A 21991-nucleotide genomic window follows, 5' to 3' on the forward strand; every position below is an offset into this window, starting at 1 on the left:
TTGTTTATTTTGAGTACATCATGTGCGTTTTGAGTTTCTTCATTATTTGTTATCTTTTTAAGCTGATAGCTTTACAGAAAATGCTCAATAAACAATTCAAATGAAATTTCCAAATTCTGCACGAATTAAATACAAATAAATGTTGAGTGGAATGTAGAAATCAAATTATTTAGTAAGCAACCCCGATTTCGTCTGTCAAATTCAATTGTCACCCATTTGTCATTTCTTTCCTCTACAAATTCAAAACGCAATAGATGTTCGTGCAATGTGACCAAAAATAGTAACAAAAATGAGTGCAATTTTAAAATTTATTCGTGAAAATCACATATTAGCCCTTATAGAACAAGCCATTGTCAAAAAGAAATCGCGGTTGAGTCTGAACGCTTTCGAAATCACTGAAATACCGAACTTACTTTACAACTGTATGGAAGTCGAACATCTTTATTTACATAGAAATAAAATATCGGTAGCCCCAGTGCAAATAACGGAGTTGTTAAATCTTACTACATTAACTCTGGATTACAATAACATAAGTTCGCTGCCGCCTGAAATTGGGAACTTGAAAAACTTAGTGAATTTAAATATAAGTTATAATCCCTTAAAAGTGTTAATACCTGAAATTGGTGAGTTGGAGAACTTGGAGGCTTTCTGGTGCAACAGGATAGGGTTAAAGGAGATCCCTCCGGAAATCGGGAAGTTGTCCAAACTTGACACTTTTGGCGCCAGAGGCAACGAACTTCAGACTATACCGGAAGAAATGACCAGACTAACAAAACTAAGGTAAGTCGTATAGATATAACCTTCTTAGAATTATGTATCCTGTAGAAATTCCTGAGCATTGCTTGTCAGCAATTGTCATATCAATTAAATATTTTAATTAAAAAAATATCGCTATTCAATGCACTCATACCAGAATTTGATGACCTTGCTAGGTACAAATGAGGCATTAGCTTCCTCAGAAGTTACTTACATAGTAATTAACATTACACCCCCGTGTTAGAGTCCATCATTTATAAATATGGGTGTAAAAAAGTGTGCTAGAAATTTTTCACTATTTTAAATTACAATTTATTGTCATAAAGTGGTTTCTAACAATGCATTGTAAACAAACTTGCATGTAACATGTAAGTAAACATTAATACCACCTTGTTAAAGTTGAATAATGTTCTTAAATAAACATGCTAATTATAGTGCCAGACAACCATACTAGTTGCCTGATCTCAAACTAGGGAATTCCTTGCACCATGATTACCAAGGCAACGGAATTCACTTGGGGTAATTCCCTGAACACCCAAACTAGCACCAATTTAGAAAAGCTCATTTACTAATGCGATCCTACTGGGAATTGTAGCCAGGTCTCAATAGCAGTAGAGTCATCTTTTCAGTAGCAGTAGAGCTCCCTGTGAAAGATTTCGTCCAGAGAAGTACTGTCATCTTACCTATTAATGCCGCCAAGCAGTAATGCGAGCATTACTGTGTTTCAGTTTTGAAGGGTAATGGTGCTGGAGAAATTACAGGCAAATATGACTTGTCAAGTTATGTCTCACGGTGACGGGCGCAGTGGCATTGCCCCTAACATCTTTGCGATTTAAAGCAGTTGAGTGGCACTGCAAGTGTTATGGATATAGACATGTGGCGTACCACCAGGTGCACAACTTGTTTATCCTGTCACTTAGTATTATATAAAAAAAATCTGTATATCCCATAATTTAAAGTTGAGCCACTGCAGTCGTCAAACTAATTTTACAGTAATTTTGTATAAACTTTGCTCAAAGTCTCTATTCTTATTTGAGCTTGTTGGGAAATTACTGTCCTCAGGGTGGTGGGTGCAGTGGCAGTGTACCTTTAGATCTTTGCATTTAAGGTCCTGAGTGACATTGCACCTGCTATGTGTAAGCCGATTTACCACACACACAGTTTATTCGTCCTGACACATGATATTATCTTTAAAAAAATACATTTTTATTCAACTATTCAAACCTGCATAAATATCATTTCAATGATAGGTCAAAACTGTGTGCTCTCCACATGTTATAGATCAATAGTTATTTGTTTTAATTGGTTCAGGTTAATAACAACTATTTTATCTAGTTGTTTGTGTTTTTATGAGTATTAAAGTCTAATAAAGGTGATAATATCATTATTACATAAATACATATTATTTATCTATGATGTCAACTTCAGACAGTGTTAAAAATTTTTATTCTTTGTTTTTTAAGTTTAGTTCACTTTCAGCGCTGATGCCTGTTGTCCAGCTTATTTTTTAAGATATTAACAGAAACAATATGTTCTGGTAGCATGTTCCACTTGTAGACCACTCTGTTGCTGAAGTTATGAGCAGTAAGTGTTTGCTAGGATACTTTAAAGTTCAGTTTTTTTTGGGAATAAAATTTTGTATGTCTAATAGATTACACTGGTTGTCAGGAATAGAGCTTTCATCTTGGAAATCTTGGTCACGAAAAATTTTTTGACATTATCGAGTTCCAAGTGAGATGTTTTCAGTCTTGGGAAATTTTAAGAGATAAAAGTATTAAAAATTTGCTGAACCAACAGTTATGTATTATGCTGGTTAAATGGACAGCACCACATTATAGAATAGAGTTTAGTGTAATCAGCAGATTAAAGAATGGTAGTAATAAAACCAAATCCAGAGAGGAATTGATGGCCTGAAACTGTATTTATCTATCTGTATTTATCTATGTATGTATCTTGTGATTCCACCAAAAACAGATGGATGTCACTACTGGGGTCGAGATCGATACATGATTATGATCTGGATCAATTGTTAGCAGAAGAGCCAAACAATTGGCTTTGTTCACCGAACGCACAACTTATATTGTCGGCCTGCTGATGCAAGCTGTGACTGGTCAGGACCACAAAAGTCGAAAATAAATTTTAATTCCTAATTGTGGTGGTACGCCGGCGGTCCACATGGCCTGCTAGGTAAAATTAGGATATACATGGTGGTCTGCTGCACTTGGGTTTATATCGGCGGCCGGCGCGGTCCACATAGCCTGTTAGATAAAATTCGAAAACACGTGGCGGCCTGCTGCACTTGGGTTTTTATGGGTGGCCGGTGGCCCACATGGCGCTGACAGTGTTAAATTCCTAGCCTATAAGAATGAAAACCTATTTTTTGAAAGCGTCTCTCTACCAGAGTAGTGACGTGTAACGTAGTCGTGGTTTTTAATGTCTTGGTATTGTCTAACGAGTCGATTTCCGCAACAACGTTGTAGCGCCTATTTTGCGTGGAACTATTCTCTTATCATAGGATTTGCGACAAGCATGTGACCATTAAGGCTTACCATGAAATTAGAAATCATATTGCAAATCATCAATGGCTGAACTAAATAATTATAAAAAACATCCACAAGGCCGTTATACAATAGAATACAAAAAGTAGTATCTACGGCCTTAATTGCTCGTATACGATAACAGTTTTACAGTGGCCTCTGAATTACTTTATTGCTCCTAATTGTTTAATTTGAATCTTAGCCTGAACTTCAGAGTATATCCATTTATTCTAATAAAATTTTTCAGTTTTGTGTTTCTTTGAACTGAGCCAGTCCTTGAACCATAACTAAATTTATGGTATTTCACACTCGAAACGAAAAAAGACCTAACATTTTTGTCAAAATTGTATCAGAAACAATTTTTTTTTAAATCTATGTTAACAATTGTTGCTTATATAATAAGCTCTTTTGAGCTTCAGAACTGACATCTATAATCAGATTTTGTGATAAAAACACTAATATGAAATTGTAATATCAAAATACCCTTATGAAAGACATAAGTACCTAGTTCAATTACAATAATAAATTACTTCATCATCATCTTCTCGGTGTAGCCTACTCCACTCCTCACTGTTCATAGCCAGTTCTTTGACCTCTCTATAGCTGTTCACTTTGATTTTCTTTTTTATTTATTCACTATACGCCATTCATGGTCTTCCTCTCTTTCTTTTCCCTTCTGTCCTCCCCTCAATTGTCACTCTCACAAATTCGTCATTACCCAACAAATGTTTTTTTGTTTTTTACATTTTCCCCCTTCTCTTCTCCTTTGCATTCAAAAGACATCTCTCCTCCCCAACCCTTTTCAAAACTTCTTCATTTGATCTCTTTTCATTATTCCATAAATAGCACAAAAAAGGCACAACTGATTATTATTGAGGTTGTCAAACAAAAGTGGTGTAACTCCATAGAGGATTATATCCATAGAAGATTAGTCAAATTCATGAATGAATGGATGAATGAATATATATATTCTACATGAAAATAGCAACATAATATTAATTATGTACTTTCGTATCATTTAAGCATAGTTTCTCCCAAAGTGGTCCTAGTGGACGCTGAAGAGTCCACGTGGGGCGGTAGGCTCCTCGGAAGCAATTGGGTGTCGTTGATGCTGTCCAGGGGGTGCTACCGCATTTGAAAAAAATAACACCTGAATTATCTATATAAACTACACTACAAATATATATTTTTTCCTTGAGACTTTTTTTGTGTTAAATTAATATAAAAAATACGTGTTTTCAATTATTTTTTTATGGTGGTGGGCGTTGAAATTTTTTATCTTGCCTTAGTGGGCCGTAAGCCAAAAAGTTTAGGAACCTATGATTTAAAGTAACATTGTAGAAAAATAATGAAATGTGAGTTACATCGCTTTTGCGCTGATAGCGGAAAATCGGAACTCTGAACGCAAGTAATGAAGTTAAAACAGAATATTAAGCTTATTTTGTAATGACTAATTAAAGTACAATGAAAGTATAATAAAATATATTATATTATCTACGTTTGTAATAATTAAAATATGTCTTATGTATTTAAACTCTGAGATGTAGTCGAAATCTAAAAATGTAAACAAACAACTGTTACTGTCGGAGTGACATCTCATAGATCATAAACCTTTTTTTCCACGTTCGTTTAGTACCAGGTTCCACTGTATTCTGACTAATAAATTATTGAAAAATACCCTTTCGAGTTGAACAATTTACAAAGCTGTTTAGAATAATTTTTTGTCATAAAATATTTTCAATTCAAAAATAAGTAGGAAATGATAAGGGTCACGACCCATAGAAAATTACGCAAAATAAACCTCTTAGAATATTCTTTACATTGGGAACATAAACTATGTTTTGATTTGTATACGTGAGGCGCACCATAAGTGTCCGTAATGAATACGAAAAAAATACTATAAATGCTCAGAAATGAATTTATTGTTTCTCAAAATGGAGAATATTTTTTAGTTAGCGTCAATGCACGTTTTCATACGAATAAACCAATTTTGAAAACATTTATGCCACTCCTCCGTGACAATCTCTGAAACGTTTTTTTCATACTCTTCGACAGCCTCTTCAGGTGATGAAAATTGTTGACCGCGTAACTGGTTCTTAATTTTTGGAAATAAATAGAAGTCACAAGGTGCCAGGTCGGGACTGTACTAGGGCTCATAAGGTCAACGTTGTTCACCTTCAAAAATTCATTTGTCTTTCTAGCCGTGTGAGAACTGGCATTATCGTGGTGCAAGATGATATCGGCATTTACGGTTATTTTTACGGAGTTTGTCAATAACTTCCGCCAAACAAATAGTCGTGTACCAATCACTATTCACGGTACAACGATTCTCCAAAGCAACAGTAGCCACGTGTCCAGTTTTATTTAAAAAAGAAGCAATCATCCGCTTAGAGGCACTTTGCATGCGCGCCACTTTTGGTTGGTTTCGGCTCATCTTGAAAGACCCATACGCTCGATTGCTGCTTTGTTTTGGGATCGTAACTATAAATCCATTTTTCGTCACCTGTTACTATGTCCCACACCAAATTTGACGCCCCTTCGTAGAATCTGGTAAGCATACCAACCAAGTGACGCGATCCGTTTTTTGAGCCTCAGTCAAATTGTGTGGGGTCTACCGAGAGCAGAGCTTTTTCACACCCAAATGTTTGTGTACTATTGATTGTATTTGACTCATGCCTGTGCCTAAAGATGTCCGAATCTTATAGTATGCCACATGCCTGTCTATTTTGATCATACGGCGCACAGCATCGATGTTTTTGTTGTTCATAGCAGTGGACGGGCAACCATCACGAAATTCGTCACTGAGATTCACACGACCGCGTTTGAATTCTGCATATTAATATCCAGCTATAAATAGTCATCTTGCTTGGTGCTTCATCGCCAAAAGTAGTTTGAAGCCGAGCGAAGCTCCGCTGAGCTGTTAAATTACACTTAAAGTCGTAGAAAATCATACTATAAAAATTTTCACGAGTTAAATCCATGGTGATGTAGACCACCAATTTCTAAAATGACGCCACAATGTAAAAACAAGTGACAGTCAGATGAAATAAACTGTATTCTACAGCCAAAGAGTTCCATTTTCAAATTACTTTTTAAATATAGTTTATGTAAGTGGCCAGTTCCGGAAACTTATAGTGCGCTCTATGTATCAGTGGCTAAAATGTCAAATATTGACTTTTGTTTTTACTCAGGCAAACTATTCAGATTCCTTTAGATATCTCCAGAATCTCCGCAGTTTTATCGCACACTCGCACAAATACCAATATTCATTTAGTAGTCAGGTTTGGAATATATGCTTGTAGACATTGAATACCATAACCTTTTCAGTTACGAACATTGCGGGCGTAGTCTTTTTTTGCCTCCATAATGGTTATGTTCACACGAACGCAAGCAAACACAAACGTAATAACAGAGTAAAACCAAAACTCAACAAAAAAAAACACAAAACGGAAACTGAACAATTAAAATTAAAAACTCAACAACATGACGCATATGCAGCATGAAGAAAGAAACCGAATGAAGAAAGAAAATCGTGGTTTTGCACTGGTGCGGATGCAACCCGACAACCTATCCCGTTATCCATCTCTATCGATCAAAAACTGAGTTTTCATTATTTAACTCATTATAATTAACAGTATTTAGTAATGAACCAATTTATTAGTTCAATTTTATTTTATAAAATAAAATTAAAATAAAAATCTTTTATTTTCAGACACCATAGGTCCATGGTTTGTTAGTAAGCAACCTTATACTGTATTAGTAACAAATGACTGTATGGTGTATTGTATATGAAGAAATAAAAAAGATATTTAATTTAATGAAGTATTGAAGTAATAGTATTACAGCAATAAATTATTCACGCTCCTGCTTAAAAGTGTTTGTGTTTACATATAACAAATAAAAAAAATCGAATAAACAAAAAGGACAGCCAAAGGTTGTTTATCCCCGAAACATTGCCAATAGAATAAACAATCTTTCCGCAGGAAATAGTTTTTTGAGATTATGTTATTAAATACAGTGTTTCAAATAAAAAATATGATTTGATAATATTTTGTTAGTACATGAACAAGATTTAAAAACAATATAAAACATCTTGCATTCATTTTACATGCACACAATTTAAAAACAATATAAACATCTTGCATTAATTTTTAGCCTTTTACCACTCTTCCACTATTCGTAAAATATTTTTTTGCAGGGGCATTACCTTTGTTTACATTTTTCGACTTTGATTTCATCTCAGAGTTTAGCATGTAAATAAACTACTTAGTATCAACAATACATTCTGACTATATTCTTTTTATCGGAAATGAAAAAAAAATTTGAACAAATTTATCTCCGGTATTTGAATTTGCTGCTTATACCGTTCTGTTTTCCTACAGTTTCTTCAATTCTGACTCCTATGATGTTTCACTTCCCCAATCATTACTTAGCTCATAATTATAAATTAAATCATGTGTCAGGTGCCATATTATAATGGTGATATAGTAATAGCAATAGATCACGCTTTGTAGTCACTGAATCAGCCGAAGCATTTAAATGTTAATTTCAATATCATTGGTGATAGGAAAGCAAGGTTAAATTTAAAAGGCAGACATGACGGAAAAAAATACAACCAGTTTCGAAATGTAATAGGTATAATTCTATTTTGTTGTAGTTCTGTATGCAGAACTAGCCCTGGGGAGGTTAGGTATAGACTTTTGTTCGAATAGCACCTCCAGTACAACGGAACAAGAACCGTCAATGTGTTGCTTGATATGCTGCCGTCTATACCAGGGTTGTTGCTGATGCAGGTTTTTTACACATCAGCGGATGTTGATTTTATGTATTTAAAAAAGCGCGAAAAATATATATTCTCACTTAATCTATGTGCAAAGCTTTCTTTTTTTTTGGTGTTGTAATAAAATATTATTTCAATAATTTTGCGACATTTATATTATTAACAATAAGCATGAAAACAATCAATCTGCCTAGTTTAACTGTTGTTGAGTTTTATCAAAGTTATATTCTAAAACAACAGTTGAGCTCACGCTGATTTTTGGCCTAACAGTCTGTTTCTGGAAGGTTTGTAAATCATTCCAGCGTGCATTTTAGGTCACGACTCGAACATCCACATTGATATCAGCATCGATGAATGCGGATGCGTATATTTTAATTCATGCAGATTATCACCGTACGCTGATGCGGGTGCTGATATTCGCAACAACCCTGGTCTGTACAATCACTTTCTATCTAGGTTATCTAAAATTAATCTCGATACTAATAAGAAAGAAAATAAAAAAGAAGGTAATAATAATAATAACAACGCACATACTCAACATAGCCACACAATAGGGAAACCCTGTGTCGCGAGTGCCATGGACACACACAGACAACCACAAATTACACCCAAACTCACGAGAGAAATAAATGTAGGCCATACAAATATTTCTCCCGACTCGGCAATCGAACCTGGGCCACCTTGGGCCACGTAGGCAATTAGTAATCATTAGAACGTCGTAACTTCCACAATTCAGTAATTTTTGGCAAAATTTTATCTACTTTCACAATCTATAGATAAAATTATCGATAGCAAGTACATAATTATTTAAAATTTTATGAAAACTGGCAACCCTACAAATGTTATTTTACTCCGACTTCAAAAAAGACGGATTATACAAAAGCAAAGTTTTTTCTGGGAAATAAAGTTTTTTCATGTTTTTATTATAGAACCAATTAGAAAATGATACTGATAGTGATAACCCAGAAACAAAATTCGTGTTACATGGTGATAAAACAATATGATGTTTTACTACTAAAATACTTGCTAAGTAACAAATCACAAGAACAATATTGGAACTAATTGATTACACTAGAAAATACTGATGTAATGCATTTGCGACCTTGCCGCGACATTATCGATCCGGTTTCGCCACGACATTTTCGTCGATGTATTTGGTCGCTACGTCCTCGTACTCCCTACGCTTCCGCCAGGGTTCGGCCACACGGTTGAGCTATACATCACAGTTAGTATACGCAGTAGAATATGTGTGCATGTCTCCCGTTTAAAGATAAACAGTTACCTGTGCTACTCTACTACTCTATAAAATTAAAATAAATAGATAAAAAACCTGTGCTACTCTACTACTCTATAAAATTAAAATAAATAGATAAAAAATAAATACCCTCGCACAGAGGTATCATTTTCCCCTCTGTGTAACATCCCGATCCTTATAAGAGCGAAAATCTCGCGTTTTCAATTACTAATACAAAAATGAAGTAGTTTTTCTGTGTTCGATCTTTGTATTAATAATTATAACAAACTGGTGGAGTAATTTCACAAAACGAATTGAATATCATGCTATAGTCTATTAAAGTTAGCGACCTAATATAGGCTTCTCTCTTTCGCACTACTTCATAAAAATGACAAGGATATAAGATGGAGGCACAAGGTTAAGTGGGCGTTAACAAGAGTTAAAATAGCAAAGGCTCATGCATAAAATGTTTAAAAATAAAACAATAATTTTTTTGTACGTTTCTATTATAATTCTTTTCACCAATTTCACGTTTTACGTCAGTAATGTCTTAAACCGAGTCACAGTAAGAAGTTTCATACATTTTAATGGCTATTTTACGGAACTTCTCTTTTTAATGTAGTGAAAGTATTGTCTTCAATGTGAGATGTATCGATAAGAAGCTGTAGGTTCCTATCATCTGCCATCATTCAATGAATTGTAATGAGAAGTAATATGTACAGGGTTTTTGTAAAATATTAACAATCTCGCAGATCTAACATCATAAACAACAATTTTTGGTCCACGACTGTTGACAAAATATAATTGTTAATACAAAGATCGAACTCCAAGAAAAAAGTTCTTCGATCCGGCTACATTCGAACCAGCTTCTCCCAGCAAACCGTGCCAGACGCTATGCCAACTAAGCTACGGAACGAACTAGCGGACCTTACGAACTTGTCTATGTGCTTGTTGCAGATCTTTGTTTTGATTTTATAACTACTTTTTTAAAATAGATTTCTCACAGATGTCTCTACGGCAAAAAAGTCGTTAAAAACCAAAAAGAAAGATGGCCGAGTGTGCACGGGAGGCGAGTGAGGCAAGTAGCGAGCGCGAGCCATTCCCGCAGTTTGTCGCTTGGGCGCGGTCTCTCGTTGTGGTCGCGTTGAGTAGCCGCAACCAATGGGCTCGCAAATTTGATGGGCTCTAATACACTTTTTAACCGACTTCAAAAAAGGAGGTTCTCAATTCGACTGTGTTTTTTTTGTATGTATGTCACGATATTGATGATTCTTTTTTTTGTTAGAAAGTTGGTACCTCAGAAGTGGCCCCATTTAAATTTGAAGAAAATATTCGACCTCTAAGGGTGGTAAACTAAACTAAAATGAATGACTTTTGAGGTAGGTTTTTTAGTACTCTGTACCGAGGTTAGGATAGGTTATAATTCTTTGATTCTGCATTAGCTTGCATTAATTTCTTTACTATTTGTTTCCAGATGGCTGACTCTAGAAAACAACCTAATAGACTCTCTACCAAACACGATGGACAAAATGGAGGCGTTAGTACATTGTAACTTGAGAAATAACCGTTTAAGAGAGTTTCCTGCAAGTGTGCTTCAATGTCCCGACCTTATGTTCTTGCAGTTGAATAATAACCTGGTAAGTTTCAGGAAAGACTAGGCTACCCTAAAAGCGCAAAAATACAATCGAGCTCCAGAACCCCTTAGTGCTTTAAGTTTTTGAACAACTTATCGAGTGAGATTTATTAGGTTTTAAAACTTATCTTCTAAATACACTCGAACAAATATGTTACCGTAGTAAAATACGTGCTAGTTATGAAATTTCTAATGAAATAAACGTGTTTTGAATTTGAACTTTCGCAGATAACCAGCTTGTCTGTAAACTTCGACACCAGTTTCCTCGCCATGTTAGAGATGATAGACTTACGGATGAACCCCATCTGTGAATTACAACATCCAGTAAGTGCTTAACTTTATTTATTTGGACAGTCTTGCGTATGATAAGCAAGAGCTGAATAAAATTTTTCGTCCTTCGGGACAGTCTAACGGCGGTTTTCCACCGGCGAGGCGAGACGAGACGAGAGGAGACGAGAATTAAAATCTCACCGGCCTATTTCCACCAAAAATTGCCATTAATAGCTGATTGTGGATAGTCAAGATTTAGTGCTCTTCATCTAGCTATAAATTAGCAGCTGAAGTAACATGTCCCGTAAATTATTATTATTATATATCTTAACGGAAGAAGAATCAGTTGAAACCGTCTTTTTTTAAATCTCAAATCGTATGTACCCCTCAATCTCGCGATTGATATTAATACCCAACGCGAGCTCGCGCGAAACCATGCGAGATCGCGCGAGAAATCAGTGTTCGTATAATACTCTATGTTGGCAGCAATACGGTTCAATATTACGAGTACATCAACAAATATTTCGATTCTCGCCTCGCCCATCCTCGTCAATCCACACTTTTTCCACCTAAGATGCGCGAGGAGAAAATTAAAATTTTGCCATACAAATTTCTATTCTCGTCTCGTCTCGTTTCGCCTCGCGGGTACTTATTTGCGCGCTTGCGTGTATGCTAGGGCTTTCATCCCAAGAATCTCGGTCTCGAAAATTTGGAGTCTCGACAATTTTTTGGCATTTTCGAAACCCGAGACTGAAGTTTTTCAATCTTAATTAAAAAGTATTAAAAATCTACACAGTATTTTTTTGTTGTGGTCACATGGGTATAGCAACACTATGTGTAAAATATAAAATTTGTAAAATGGAGCTAAGTATAGTGTATGGAGATGGAAGAACGGTTGTAATAAAATCAGTATACAGATACTGACTTTAAACCTTAAAACCTTAAAACTTTAAACCGCCTTTGCTTCTTGCGTAACAATAATATAAATTAAAAAATAACTCGAGTTCTTAGGTTTTCGCGATTGTTATACATAGGAATGAAACTATTTTTCCGGATTTAAATCGCGTATATTTGTTTTTTCAAAAAATATTTGTAACGTTGAGGATTGTCTAGTTAAAAACAACTTGAGAAAGGAAGATTTGGAGGCAATACGCCAAGACGTTTCGTCGATATTGCGCTCAAATAAACAGCCCAGACCGAATCTTACTCGAGATGAATATAACGCGCTGAAGACCTTCCGCGAAGATCCTGAATTAGTCATCCTCCGTGCAGATAAAGGTAACGCGACGGTGGTCATGAATACGTCAGATTATAACAGCAAAATAACTGACTTACTATCGGATGAAAGCACTTATAAAAAGGTGAAGAAAGACCCTACCACCAAGATATTAAAAACAACAACTAACTTAATATCTAAGCACTCCGATACGCTGAAACTTGATGTAAGTGCGTTTGTGCCCTGCGCCGTGAAACCACCAAAACTGTATGGGTTACCAAAAATACATAAGGCTGACACCCCACTCCGTCCCATAGTTAGCCAGATTGACACACCAACCTACAAACTGGCTCAACACATGGCAAAGGTACTGTCACCATTGAGAGGGAACACTTCCACACATGTGAAGGATTCATACCATTTCATCAGTGGAATCAAAGATCTACGGTTAACTGATGATGACACCATGGTCAGTTTTGATGTTCAATCGCTGTTTACCAACCTACCAGTAAAAGACTGCATTGAAATTGTACGTAGGAAGCTGAGGGAACATAATATGTCCATTGAATATGCAGAATTATTAGAACACTGCCTAACATCAGGCTATCTATTGTGGAATAATGAATTCTACCTACAAATTGACGGTATAGCGATGGGCTCCCCGGTATCTCCCGTTGTTGCCGATATTTTCATGGAAGACTTCGAGGAGCGAGTTTTACCCATGGCCCCAGCTAGGCCGAAGATTTTCAAACGGTACATTGATGATACTTTCACAATATTACCTAAAGATAGCATACCTTCTTTCTTGGACCATCTTAATTCTTTTAGTACTAAGATCCAATTTACTATGGAACAAGAGAATTGTGGTACTTTAGCTTTCTTAGATGTTTTAATTAAAAGAAATCCTAATAACACCTTAGGCCATACTGTATTTCGAAAGAAAACCCATACAGATAGGTACCTCAATGGTAATTCCCATCACCATCCTAGCCAGTTAGCTACCGTGGGCAAATCTTTGTTTCAGAGAGCATATGGTGTCTGCGACAGTAATCATCTGGCGGGGGAACTTCAGCATATAAAGCAAGTCCTACATGCGAATAAGTTGAGGATTCCACGCCAATGCCGCAGACCCCGTGTGAAACCACCAACAGTCGAGCGAAGACCTGCCATCTTACCTTACGTGAGAGGTGTTACAGACAAGATCGGAAGAGTCCTCAGGCGCGCATCTATCAAGACCTATTTCAAGCCCCTGAGGAAGATTTCTCAGTTCCTGAGACCCGTGAAATGTAACATCCCCTTACAGGATGCAGGAGTTTACAAGCTTGACTGTGAGTGCGGTCTCTCTTATATTGGACAAACAAAGCGAAGTATTTGTACCCGCGTCAAAGAACATATAGCTGATGTCAAACACCGTCGCGTAAACAAGTCTGCAGTCTGCGAGCATGTCATGGATAAACCTACACATTCAATGAAGTTTGACAAACCCCAGGTCCTTGCAAAAGAAGTCCGTTATCTGCCCAGGATGCTGCGAGAGGCCATTGAAATTAAAAAACATCCTAATTTCAACAGGGAAGATGGTTTCTCCGTACCACCAGTTTGGGATCCAGTATTTCCTCTAATGAAAAATCCCAAACAGACATAAGACTGCAGTACTAATTAATATGTTTTAATATGTTTTGATTTATTCTAATTTCTATTAATAATTAATAATAAATTAAACTTAATAAAAAATTCATTCAATAAAATAATTTGTAAAACTTAATGTAGCGTAAATTGGAATGTTTTCTTTGTAAAATTAAAAATAAGGTATTTAATTAATAACTATTGTAACTATAGTGAAAAAATAGGGTGGTTTGCATCAATATTAGACATAACTGGTTGAAGACTGTACCACCTCAGTCAACCGTGACCATGGGACCTGTAAAGGGCCCGAAACGTCGGTTTGTTTGAAAAAACAAATATACGCGATTTAAATCCGGAAAAATAGTTTCATTCCTATAAAAAATAACTTTCATAAATATTTTTTTGTTTTTTCGTTTGAGTTAATAAAGAACTTTGTCTTAACTGCCGAGACTACAAGTATGAAAACCTATTTTTGGAGTAGTCTCGAAAGTCTCGTTTTCCCGGGATTTTCGAGACCGCACTGAGTTTTGATATTTTTCCCGGGACGCGGAAATGCTTATTGCGTTTATACAAAAACACACATACACAGAAGCAAAAAATAAAATAGTAACGTTTGTATAAAAATGAATAAGTATTACACATAAAGTATAAATTAACATTCTAAATTTAAAAAAATTAAATAAAAGTGCATTTTTGTTTTACATTTTATGACAAAGTAATGGCTGCAAATTAAAAAAAATTGTAACAGTTAACGTTGCTTATAAAATAAAAGTTTTTTAAATGAAACATCTTTTTCACCTAAAAACGAAATGGTAATTCAACCTTGAACCACTCGACAAACCTGTATTAAGTAGGAAATTAAAACAAATGAATGAAAAAAATTACCATCGACAATTTTTTTGTTTTCAAATGAGACCTAAAAAAAAGTAAATTTAGGGATTTTACTACGCTTCCGCCAAAATGTGCTGGTGAGACTTCTAAAAAAGGAGGTTTTAAATTTGACTGTACTTTTTTGCGTGTATGTTACACGACTACTTTTTGCGAACCAATTTCGACGATACTTTTTTAGTTGCAAAGCGAGTAGTGGTCCCATTTAAATTTGAAGAAAATATTTAGCCTGGAAGGGTGGCAACACATTAAGGGATCAATCCGGTTTATTGGACTTCACACACTGTCTTTCCGTTAACCGATTTTAATAAAACTTGGCAAATAAGTAGATGCATTTCCACAAACTCTTAAGGTTTTTTTTAATAAGAAAAGTTATAATTATAATTTTTAATACAACGATCGAACGATCCGGCCGGATTCGAAGGAATTTTTTCTGAGTGTTCGGTCTTTGTATTAATAATTATAACAAACTAGTGGAGTAATGTCACATAAAAAATAATTGAATATCAATTCAATAAAAATTAAATACCGTGAATAGCGACATCTCTAGCCGGGGCTGGTAGCTGTGAAAGTATCTAACTGAGTGTGTGCGTTATTATAATTATAACAAACTAGTGCAGTAATTTCACATAAAAAATAATTGAATACTGATTCAATGAAAATTAAAGTTATAATTATATTTTATTAGTTTTTAATGTTCTTTGTATGTTTTTAAAATCCGTCAAATAAATAAAATGTTTATTTCAGTAATACAATTAACTTTACATTAACAGTAGATGGTACCTCCTATTAAGCTTATCAAGCTTGTGCAAGAGCGGTGCCTCCACCGCTCTTCCATAGCTATAATTGCATATTTAACATTTTTAGCTTATCCTTAATTTAGTGTTTAATTTTTACATTTCCAAACATCGTCAAAACAAAACAAACAATTCTTTTTTTAATTTTCTGCTTTACTTAACTTCTAATTTTGAATTTAATTTAGATCTTAAAACGTATGTGTGTTCCTTTGGTATATGAAAAAGTGTGTGTTTGTATGTGTGCGTATGCGTGTGCGTGCGTGCGTGTCAAGTTAGTGCACAATGTTCTTCCAGGGCATACTGACCTCGTCTTAGGACTAGAGGGCGTTTAAACGAAAAGCACTTAAAAAGTTTGCTTTTTAAAATAAACACTTAGGCACGCTTTTTATTTTAAGCTTTACGCATTGGTCAGTTCTACACTCAAAAATTTTTTTTACAACGTGTCTCAGTTTCAAGTCCCACCATTTATGTTTTCTAAACAAATTAATACGTCAATGTGAATAATAATTTTATGATTAAAAATAAAACTCGTGTTTTACAAATAAACGTACTTAAAACCTTTAATGGTCCACTCTTGCTTTTCGCTATAAACACAACCGTTGCAAGCTTTTTTAACACAAAAATCTATGCGCTTAGCCGTTTTTCTAAACGATTTTTTAAGCTTCAAACTAAAAAGCGAAGTGACGGGCATCTTAAAAAACACCCTTTTAAAAAAGCTACAACGCTTAAACGTTTAAAAAAATAATCTGTTTTTCCCGTCTGTAGTTAGGACAGATACAGCAACAGTGACATTTTTAATATTCCAGGAGCATCCCCTAGTTCGTTACGCAGAAGAAATGCCGACCAGCGACACAGACCTCTCCTCGCAAGCATCAACCTCACACTTGCAGGGTCAACCGGCTGTGGGAGTTGCTCAAGCTTTAGCTATTAATGCTACCGCGTTAAGACTGCCTGCTGTGCCACAAAGGCATCCGAATCAGGAACCTTTAGTCGTTGGTAAGTAATTTGTATCAGATGCGGACGCGAATGCTAATTTTTCATCGTTGAAAATGTGTGAAAAAAAATTTTTTTTTTAGAATGAATGGAATTTAGTGACCATTGAATTGTCATTCAAAAATACATAAAATAGGCTTTATTTGACATGCAAAATACATAAATTTCAAACAAAACAAGAAAAAATTCAACTTTAAGTAAAAAAAAAGAAGATACGTTTCTTTTTTTACTTAAAGTTGAATTTATTATTTTTTTCGGGTCCATGACTGTATCTGTATCTGTAGACTTTGCTATTTACGTAGCCCTCGCTGTTATTCTGTCATGGCCCGTCATAAATTGGAACACCACAATGTACTGACTTTCGGCATTCGTCGCCGCTTTTTGAATTAATTTTTTTTACGACGCATGTAACATATACAGGGTGTCCCGAAACTCGACGATAGCCTGGGAACAGAATGTTGCCTAGTTTGTAACAACCCAGAAAAAAATATTTTAAAAATCGGAGTAATTTTTTTGTGATATAAGCATTTTAATGAAAAATGTTGAAAATGTACGGCCTGTACACCATTTCTAAGTACTAAAATTACAAATTTGCTAATTTTGCTGCTCTAGTTTTTGTAACCGTAACCCAATAGCCCAACTAATGAACAGAATGCTAAAGAAAGCCCGAATTGCTAAAGTTTCAGCACAAAACATATTGTATTTCATTTTTTCTCCAAATTTTTAGCAGATTTTTTTTAAAGGTGACTGACTCTCCATACTGTAAAAAAAAATGTACCTAGACTGCCATGGCAACTTCTTACAAAAGTTGGCGCAACTAATCAAGATTCTAAAGTGATATAAAATCTTCTACGTCATGTTTCTTGGAAAAAAATAATCTTGGCTTTTTCTAAAAAGAGGGCAATTTAAAAAGGTCACCTTTTCTAAGGTTAATTTAGGTTTCATATCCATGTAGTCGGAGTTAGACTGACTGACAAAAATGGTAAATATGATTGAATGAGGCAAACAGTCTCAAAATTCCACATTTCTCGACAGATATAGGAATTTAAATAAAACTAATTAATAAATTATTGTAATTTTATTACAGACTACAGTAAGTGCTCAAACTGTTTTCCACCGGCATCAATACATGCACGGCAACTCTTTAAAAATAACCCTTTCACCAATCGTGCACATCGTCGTAAATTTATCTGTTGTACAGCTTCCGCGATTCTTCGTCGTAATTCGGCAACGTTTGATATCGGTTTTGCATAAACTTTTTCTTTCAGACAACCCCTGTAAAATAGTCTAGGGGCTTCAAATCTGGAGAACGGGGCGGCCATAAAATTGGACGTCTTCCAGTGGATCTGATACCCCGTTCTACGTTTAACGTTCTATAAGTTCAGGGTCCTCACCCCGTAAAAAAAATGTTAACTTGTTTCAGAAATGGAAATGGATGCATCGTCAATAGAGTCGTCAGAAGATTGGGAGAACAGCGTGAACAGCTCTGAATTGGACGTGCAATACCAAAGCGACGAAGAGCGAGCTGATAATGAGGTGAGTTTTAAGGTGTTAAGAAATGAGGTTATAGAGGAGCTGCAAGGTCATCTACTCATTATCGCTTCTTGAGGATCAACGTAAAGGCCATACATGTTTTTAGTACCAGTTCAGCTTCCTGTGAAAATGTTCGTCCAGGGAAATAACTGCCACTTTACCTATTTCTGCCGACAAGCAGTAATGTGATCATTACTGTGTTCCAGTTTTGAAGGGTAAGTAAGGGTGCTGGTGAAATTACAGGCACATGGGACTTGTCAACTCAGGGTGACGGGCGCTGTGGCAGTGCCCCTCAGGTCTTTGTGATCCGAAAACTGACTTCCATAACTTTGGGATGTGGAATCACAGTGCAAAGTGGAAGCGTGTCTTCAATCCAGTGGAAATTACTTTGAAGGGTGCCACGAGCCGGATTATGAATAACAGACGAAGGTCAGATACTTTTGGGACAGACCTCAGATGTGCCTTTCGGTGAAGGAAAACGTGATGGAACCTGAACGTCGAAGAAGGTTCTCTACCCCCGGAATATGGCCTAAACCGTCGCCTGAGAGGAGACTGTGTCCAACAGTAAGACGGGATGATTTAAAATACGTTAACCTGTGTGTTTTCTTTTGTCCAACCTTTTCCCATTCCTGAATCCTCTCTAGTGTTCCACCAACCGGACGGTATTGTAAACACGCTAAGATTAGATCGCACAATTTTTTCAGGCCGTCGGAATGGTACTGCCAGAACTTTCCCGATACGCTTCAACGGCCAGTTGAGCTGACGACATTGCGCTCATGTCTGGTAACACCGATTGCACACCTGGTAACACCAGCCGAAGACCTAGGAATATCAGCCTCAAATCTTTAAATAATGACGGTAAACCTGGTAACATAAACTACGAATCTGGTAACACTGGCTACATACTTGGTAATGTCAAAAGTTCACCTATTAACACCTATAGCACACTTTGTGATGCCACGGGAAATTAAGCAACGTCAGTCTTACTTTACCAGACAAAGTTAATAGCGCCATCGGCCTTGTACTTGGAAAACGCAAATCTGGTCATATCAACCTCGGCCACCGTCGCACCTATAGCACATGTGGTCACAAGTGCTGCAAAGGCTGTACACCTGGCACAATCGAATACACTCGTAATAAGTTCACACCTGGTAAAACCGACGTTGCAGTCGACACCACATCTTGTCCATTCAGACCTGTTGATACCCTCAGCTATCCTGCCGACCTGATTACATTACGCGCATACTTGGTATCAAAAAGTGCCCAAATTGGACACACCAAATGCATTACTGCTAATCTTGAGGTCGTACGGTAACAACAACTACACACTTGGCAACACTAGCATCATCAACAGCATATGCGGCAAGACAAAATACAGGCATGTCAACATACAAGTGCATAACTGGTAACACTGAGCACGTATCTGGTAATAATAACTATACCCCTGGCAATACCAACCTCGCGACTGGCAACACCGGGTATGTACTTGATAAACACAATCAAAACAATAATGACCGTATACCTGGTAATACAAAATTCACACGCAGTAACACTAACTGCACACGCAGTAACACTAACTGCACACTTGGTAACATCAAAAAATTACCTAATAACGCATACAGCAAACTTTGTGATGTCACTGGAAAATATAGCAAAATCAGGCTTACCTTACTAGACAAAGCCAATTGCACCTTCGGCCGTATACTTAGAAATTGCAGATCTGGTCACATCAACCGCACCCATGGTCATACCGATTGCACGTCTAGTGACATCACTCAAAAATCCAACTATTCCCCTCCCATTCACGAGCACTGCAGAGGCTGTACACCTGGCACAATCGAATACGCAATTGATTTGTTGACACCCGGTAAAGCCAGTATATCAGTCGACACGATACCTAGCTCATTCAAACCTGTTCATATCATTAGCTATCCTAGTAACATCAACGGTCGATCTGGTTACCTTATGCTCATATCTGGTATCAAAAAATGCACTTCTAGAAACACTAAATGTGAATGCATTACTTGTAAAATTGAGTTCATAACTGATAACGACTACTGCACACCTGGCCAATATTAACAACACGTCAGCAACACAAATCGCAACACCACAACATCAACACCACACTAACAATGCATATCTTAATTTGTACTGATTTATTGCAGCACTTTGGTGTTCAAATTAAATTATTACTTTTATGTCAAATACTTACCGTCTAGTAAGTATAGTTTTTTTTCCCGTAAGCTCTAGACATTAGAAATGTTGAAAATTGAATACAAAAACACATGCTCCACAGTCTTAAAAAAATCAATCAGCTTTTCAATAATAAGTAATTTTGTCAAAGCAAAAACTTCAAAATTGAACTGCACTAATTCAATTTGTTATTGTGTAAAAACAATTCAATATCTGTTAAAACTTTGCATAATAAAAAACGTGACAACTAGACTAAGAATATTTAATATAAATATTATAATAACTAATTATTGATACTATACCATAAAATGTTCAAATAATCACCACGTTCAGAGTATTCATTGAGTTCATTTTGTCGCAACTTTAAAACGTGTTTGAGGGATTAATACATATAAAAAAATGAGTTTGAAACTACAGAAAGGCAAACGGTACCCGAAACAAACTACACACAACAAAAGTGGCCATGGATGTGTCATGTTTTTGTGGCATGTTTTTACCAATTATATTAGGTTTTTTAATTATTCTTTTTTAACACCTTGAGATTTTTTCGGTCAATTTTATAATTTGAATTTAAAAATTAAATTGACTTAAACAAATTCCATTGGTGTTAAATAAATTCAGTAAATATCAGATTTTCAGTAATTAGCAAAAACATGCTTAATCCCTTTGACCCTTTTGATATGTGTACATGCAAAGAAAAAGTGTTTTAATTTTAGAACTTGTACAAAGTTGACAGCCAACTAAAATAGCACCTTCTGCGCAGCGCCTTAAATAATGTAGACGACAAAATACCGCCATCAAAAAATGTTCATGTTTAAAAAAAATTACAGTACATAGATAAGAAAATAATATACCAACTTCGTCCACATCTTTACGTCCTTGCCTTACGGTCAGATCGTGTACAAATGTAAGTTAATCTCGATTTTAGGTAAAAGATTTTTTTGTAAATATTTATTGGAGTCGATAATCTGTCTCATGCTGTATAGCCATGCCACCGTATTTTTTATTACGATATTATATAATATAATAATAATAATAATAATTTATTTATTGTTCCTCACTGTAATGTACGGCTAACGTACGTGGTGTACATGTATTTTTTGTGAATGTACTACTATTTGTTGTTGCTACGGAGAATTCTTTGTAGCCATGCCACCTATTAACAATACTTGTAAACGCAATTTTAGCTATTTTTCTGAATTTAGCCAATGTACAAACGCTGTGTATTATGTACATATAAAAAAATAGGCGAAATGTAAGTTCAGCAGAACGAACTTACATTTCGCCTATTTTAATACTACATTTTAATTGTCAAAAAAGGATGGCGAAATCTGCCCCAATAACGACGAGAGCCGTTCATGGACTTTGGTATAATTTTACGTTTTAGTTTATGCCTAGTTATTAATATACTCCCGGACACGTAATTCGAGCCACCTAGCATTTTCAATATTAAATGCCCTTAGCTTAAACAATGCTTGATTGATCACGAACTATTATATAACTTTGAAATTGGTATACCAAACGTTATTTCCTTAGGT

General features: G+C 35.7%; 2 protein-coding genes across 2 annotated transcripts in view; one reads left to right on the forward strand and one right to left on the reverse strand.

Moving 5' to 3' along the window:
* Positions 1 to 283: 283 nt before the first annotated feature.
* LOC113233670 (leucine-rich repeat-containing protein 1) lies at positions 284 to 20552 on the forward strand. Its single transcript, XM_026468845.1, has 6 exons — positions 284 to 780; positions 10782 to 10944; positions 11169 to 11264; positions 16541 to 16730; positions 18151 to 18263; positions 18947 to 20552. Exons 1-6 carry the CDS (start codon positions 290 to 292, stop codon positions 19016 to 19018), a joined length of 1125 nt encoding a protein of 374 aa, XP_026324630.1. The 5' UTR covers positions 284 to 289; the 3' UTR covers positions 19019 to 20552.
* LOC113233668 (seipin) overlaps positions 11214 to 21991 on the reverse strand; it is a 43379-nt gene continuing 32601 nt past the window's right edge. The window contains exon 8 of the mRNA XM_026468843.1: positions 11214 to 11245. Coding sequence (XP_026324628.1) covers positions 11229 to 11245 — 17 coding nt within the window. The 3' untranslated portion in view covers positions 11214 to 11228. The remainder of the gene's footprint in view (positions 11246 to 21991) is intronic.

The sequence above is a fragment of the Hyposmocoma kahamanoa genome, unplaced genomic scaffold (assembly GCF_003589595.1).
Source record: "Hyposmocoma kahamanoa isolate Upper Pololo Valley unplaced genomic scaffold, ASM358959v1 79, whole genome shotgun sequence".
Lineage (NCBI taxonomy): Eukaryota > Metazoa > Arthropoda > Insecta > Lepidoptera > Cosmopterigidae > Hyposmocoma > Hyposmocoma kahamanoa.